Source organism: Littorina saxatilis, linkage group LG2, assembly GCF_037325665.1.
Source record: "Littorina saxatilis isolate snail1 linkage group LG2, US_GU_Lsax_2.0, whole genome shotgun sequence".
Lineage (NCBI taxonomy): Eukaryota > Metazoa > Mollusca > Gastropoda > Littorinimorpha > Littorinidae > Littorina > Littorina saxatilis.
This window is the reverse complement of record NC_090246.1, coordinates 82,722,350-82,728,349: the sequence shown is the minus strand read 5'-3', so window position 1 is coordinate 82,728,349 and position 6,000 is coordinate 82,722,350. Positions and strand designations below refer to the sequence as shown.

Below are 6,000 nucleotides of genomic sequence, written 5' to 3'. Positions count from 1 at the left end.
TTCGTGGGTTTTTATTTTTTTTATTTTTACACGCAAGCACAAGACCAAGTGCGCGCGGGAAAGATCCTGTAATCCATGTCATAGTTTGATGGGTAAGAGAATCACGAAAGCACCAAGCATTCATCCCCCGAAATCGGCGATTGGCTGCCCGAATGGCGGGGTAAAAACGACCATACACGAGTGTACGGGGGAGTTTCAGTCCAAGAACGCAGAAGAACAAAAAGAAGGAGAAGCTTTCATAACTGTGTGCACGTCTGCGGTCGGTGTTCTTCCAACACCACCATCACTCTGTTTTAGTGTATCTCGCTCTCGTAAGGAGCGTACAAATGTGCAGTTTGTTCCGCCTGTCATCCCTTTGAATCCATCGCTCACTGTCATCTCTCTCTCTCTCTCTCTCTCTCTCTCTCTCTCTCTCTCTCTCTCTCTCTCTCTCTCTCTCTCTCTCTCTCTCTCTCTCTCTCTCTCTCTCTCTCTCTCTCTCTCTCTCTCTCTCTCTCTTTACGTTTAAAAAAAAAGGTTTTTTCATTATGACAGTCACATACATTGTACAAGAAATGACGAATTCACCTCAACTCTGCGCTCAGTGTACACACAGCATAACGCCTTCCACAACACAGACTCAAGTTAGTCAGTCCGAGGGCGTTGCAGCGTTGATTCCTTTGGACACAGTCGCACGGGCCCCTAATTTCTCCTTCGCTGGAATTACAGACCTTCACTCTCTGTGCGCAGAGGGCACCGCGGACACCTATCATTACCTTCACCTATCGGCCACCGCAGCCTAAAGGCTGAAAAGATGATGATCGTTCAGTTGTATGTCCTCCGTCACTGACTCCTGTATTTTAGCGCCGATCTTAATTTTTTGTGGCCGGCGCTTGAATTTTAAATAGGAGGAACTATGTAGTGATTTACGACAGAAAAAATAACTTAGTGTACTTCAAGCATCAAACTAAAGAAAAAAATAGACGATTTTCGAAAATGAATCTTTCAGGATTGTTGGCGGTCTGGAAGATTAAGAGCCCCTTTACCTCTGATCGCAGGACAAAGCCGATCGGAAGCGTGGAGCATGCTCCAGGTGTTGTGAAAAGCTTAGCTGAGGTGAGGGTCTCTTACTCTTCCAGACCGCCAACAACCCTGAAATATTTATTTTCGAAAATAGTCTATCGAGACTGACTGACCAGTAACAATGTGCCTCCCATAATCCACATGGTCTGTATTTCGAAACAGGGGAACATGATGACGAGAACACACGAATTTAGTTAACCCTAAATCATGTATTGCCAGTAAGGACAACGAGAACGTGAAAGAAACAATCTCGTCAACTGCGGATTCTGACGAAATTTATAGTAATTATCAAAGTTAACGGTTACTGTCAATTTAAAAAAAAAAAGTGAACAACATCAAGTTTTAAGGTGGCGATAAGCTGACCTTTGTATCTCTTAGAAAACCGGTTTTGACGCTCTTAAAAACAATGTGGAGGGGAGAAAAAGGGGGGGAGGGTCAACGCACCCAACTCATATTGCTTCTCCTCAAGCTTCCTAACCTCTACGCCACCATAATGTTGCATCTCACAAAAAGGACCTCGCATGGTCTCTTCTGTTGTGACTCGACGATGCTGTCAACACACTGAAAAACGCGTGTATGTTGGCGTTCTTTGAAGATGATTTCCAACATGAATACAAAGCGACACGGGCAAATACAAAATACAAGTCAATTTATTTCAGCTACCAATTTTTGTGTTTTATTTTAAAGACAAAGATTCAATGATACTACAGACACAATCAGCGGATGATGCTAAAACAGGTTTTTTGTAAAGTGTATTATATGTTAGTGATGGAATGCGATAAAAGATGGCTTTTCTGTGTACAATTTAATTATAAATGAATAAATAAATAAATAAAGCAACAAAGCAATAAATGAATAAATAAATTGAAGGTAAATAAATAAATAAATAAATAAATGAAAAAATAAATATATAAATAAATATAAATTCATATGTTTGGGTGAGATTGAAATCAATCAATTAATCAATCAATCAATCAATCAATCAATCAATCAATCAATCAATCAATAAACAAATAAATAGATAAATAATTGATACGTTTAGGTAGGATTGAGAGCAGGTTGTGTTATTACTGCGAGTCTATATTTTAGTCCGAAGCGGAGAACAAGAAGATGACAACAACCTTCTAAGCTAAATAAAAAAACTATTTAAAAAGCCTCATCGGCTGAAAGTTTCCATTAGACAGCACTGAACCATATATAGTCTAGCCATGTTATCCAGATATATTAGTGCTATCCGTACTTGTACGTTGTCCTTAACTTCCCAGTCTCATCTTTGATGTGCGCATGTCCGGTAGGAAGGAAACGCGAGAGCTCTTCACCCTTAGTTAAGTTCTTTTCTGTAAGTACTGCGACAGCAAATATGAAACCTGTCCAAATTGATGGCAGCTGAAGCAAGAAAGTTCAAATTAACATTCCACTTTTATTATTTGTGGTTGTTGTAGACTCCTTCATTTTAAAGGTGCATCTGATACTGAAAAAAAACTTATTATGTATTTCGTAATTGCTTAGTCACAAGAGAGTGGAAGAGTTAAGTCATAAAAGCTTCGTTGTCAACTTCTGCATACATAAGAAACATTTCTGCTTGTTGCATTCAGATAATAAAGTTTTATTGAATTGAATTGAATATTTTAATAACTGGAATACTGTGGGTTTTTTTAAGCATACGTTGTCTGTTAATTTTTACCAAATTACGGAAAGATGACTCTGAACACCATTTACACAAGACACTGAGCATCACCAACTCATGGGAAGCTTAGTTTATGATCATCTGTACGGCATAAGTGTCACTCTGTCTGTCCACGTTAAAGACCATTGGGTCGACGTAATTGTGATGGTTTTGTTTTGTTATAAATTAAACATTCCAATAACTTACCATTCTTAGTTTTTCTTTCTTTCTTCTTCTTGTTTCAAGGTCAGAAACTCCCCCGTTCCCTCGTTTTTTTACGAGTGGCTTTTTACGTGTATGGCCGTTTTTGCCTCGCCATTGAGGCAGCCATACGCCGCTTTCGGAGGATGCATGCTTGGTATTTTTGTGTTTCTATAACCCACGGAACTCATTTTTGATTCCCTGTAAAGAGCTGTTCGTTCATGTTCATCAGTCCCTTGTCGCCCTAAAATGAATATGTTCCATTTCAGGATGCCCGGTCTGCAGAGTTTGGCGGTGGTGGCGGTGACGAGTCTGTTGCTCAGTGCCAGAGTGCTGCAGCCACAACCACAGAACTCCGCCATTCTACCCAGACCCTGCTCAGGTAAGACATGTATAGATAAGCAGTGTTCTTCTCAGACAGAAGACAATAGGTCAGTTGGACCTGGATTAAAAGTCAAATTATATCGGGCAAAATCCCTCCATTTCTCCGCTTGGACACATACCACTCTAGGTTTAGTATGACAATTCGTCGATGAATTGATTTTTTTGTAACTGAACCCGAAGTCAATCTGCAAAATCAATTCATTAAAAACAAATTCCCCAGGATGATGACGTTTCCAAAACAGTGGACACAGCGAGACAAGCTCAATAAGAAAATAATACTGTATTTTTTCGCTGTGGCCGAAGATTGCAAATGCTTCTTAAGATTTTTGCAAGTAAAACATTTGCATTTTCAAAAATCACCATTATAGTCTGTATGAACTGTCAGAAAGACCATTGGCGCAAAAAACAAAAACAGAATGTCAACAATCAACACACAACGGCTTCATTGAGAAAAAAGAAAGAAAGGGCGAAACACACACAAAGAAGAATACACCGACACGCATGAAATAGTTGGCAAATGACTTTTCGCGTTTGTCTCTGAAGTTTGCTCGACAGTTCCTCGACAACATTCTCACTAAATCCCCCTCGACATTTTGCAGCTAACACCACGATCTTTGACCAAGCATTCCTGCTTCTTCTCTGCTCCGTTCCGAGGAGGTTGAGAGCGCTTTTGTCCGTCGTTTCAAGCTGATAAGCTGTAGGTTCTCTAAACTTTGAGGGTTTGGCGGCTTGTGTCGGAACGAGAATCCTTGCGTTGCAAACATGTTTGAGCCTTTGGCGAAAATATTTTCGTGAGTTTTAGTGTGCTCGCGCGTGTGTGTTGGGAGGGATGGGTTTGGGAATTGAAGGGGGGGGATGTGAGTGTGTGTATGTGAAGGTTGCAGGCAGGATAAGGAAGGAGGGTGTGTGTGTGTGTGTGGGTGTGTGTGTTTGTTTGTCTGTGTGTGTGTGTGTGTGTGTGTGTGTGTGTGTGTGTGTGTCTGCTTGTCAAGGTCTGCTTGTGCGCGCGCTGCAGTATGCTATGCATTATGTGCTGATGTGGATGCACACATACACAAACAAGACAAGGCACTTCTAGCACACAATCATACTTTGTAGAGTCTAACCTGACCTGGCGACCGCCTCTCGATAACGCCAACCTGTCAACAACGAGCACCCTAAAGGCTCATTACAAGGTTTAAAAAAACACCCACATAATTCACATAGCGACCACCTTTCAATTACGACCACTCTTGGTTGATCCCTTGTTTGGTCGTTATAGACAGGTCTAACTGTACCTGTATTCCACACCCCCTCTACTTTGATCTTGTACCATAGACGCGTGGGAATAGCGTGGGAGATATAATTGCAGTCATCGCTTTTTGACATACGGAAGGACCAGCAAAACGGGCCATCTTCAAACTGTCAAAGCCACCAAGTGGGACACACAGACCCGGCTTACCTCCCCGCTACACAGTAGGTTAGACCTTAACAGGTAAAGTGTAGTGGTTGGTTGTTGTCACCTTACACGTTAACAGGCAAGCCAAGTGGTGGGTTGTTCTCACCTTACACGTTACCAGGCAAGCCTAGTGGTGGGTTGTTCTCACCTTACACGTTAACAGGCAAGCCTAGTGGTGAGTTGTTCTCACCTTACACGTTACCAGGCAAGCCAAGTGGTGGGTTATTCTCACCTTACACGTTAACAGGCAAGCCAAGTGGTTGGTTGTTGTCACCTTACACGTTAACAGGCAAGCCAAGTGGTGGGTTGTTCTCACCTTACACGTTAACAGGCAAGCCAAGTGGTGGGTTGTTCTCACCTTACACGTTAACAGGCAAGCCAAGTGGTGGGTTGTTCTCACCTTACACGTTAACAGGCAAGCCAAGTGGTGGGTTGTTCTCACCTTACACGTTAACAGGCAAGCCAAGTGGTGGGTTGTTCTCACCTTACACGTTAACAGGCAAGCCAAGTGGTGGGTTGTTCTCACCTTACACGTTAACAGGCAAGCCAAGTGGTGGGTTGTTCTCACCTTACACGTTAACAGGCAAGCCAAGTGGTGGGTTGTTCTCACCTTACACGTTAACAGGCAAGCCAAGTGGTGGGTTGTTCTCACCTTACACGTTAACAGGCAAGCCAAGTGGTGGGTTGTTCTCACCTTACACGTTAACAGGCAAGCCAAGTGGTGGGTTGTTCTCGCCCTTTTCTTTGTCTCAATCTCAATATGAATAATGCGTTGTTGAAGGTTATAAAGAGAGAATCACAAAAACAAAAACAAAGGTAGGTTGTTGGAACGTTTAATTATTGACAAAACAAAACATTACATCTACAGTACGTCGACGCAGTGGTTTTTTTTAAGTAGACAGACAAACAAAATCTTATGATACGAATAGTGAACTTATCTCAAATCGTCGACGAAACGTAACTCGCTTGCAATCTGGAAAAAAACAGGTTAAAAAGACAATATACCACGGATATATTTTATATTGTATGGACTATTGTGTATGTATGTTGGTGATATCAGATCGTCGCATCTGAGCTGTCTTTGTTTAACGACAAGTTAAAATGGCAAGCGGCAAAAGAGAAACATATATGCCCGTCTGAAGCACAAATGACAGGCCTAAACACTTGCCGATTTTGAGGCTTGTGGGGAAGTGATCAAGCATCTGCAGCGTGGCATGTGATAGAACGCACGTCAAACCCAGTGCTGAAA

At 42.0% G+C, this 6,000-nt stretch overlaps 1 protein-coding gene across 1 annotated transcript in view; it reads left to right on the top strand.

Annotated features, from left to right (window-relative positions):
* Positions 1-975: 975 nt before the first annotated feature.
* LOC138960434 (thrombospondin-type laminin G domain and EAR repeat-containing protein-like) overlaps positions 976-6,000 on the top strand; it is a 36,311-nt gene continuing 31,286 nt past the window's right edge. The window contains exons 1-2 of the mRNA XM_070332345.1: positions 976-1,095; positions 3,199-3,311. Of these exons, the coding sequence (XP_070188446.1) occupies positions 976-1,095; positions 3,199-3,311 (233 nt within the window). The remainder of the gene's footprint in view (positions 1,096-3,198; positions 3,312-6,000) is intronic.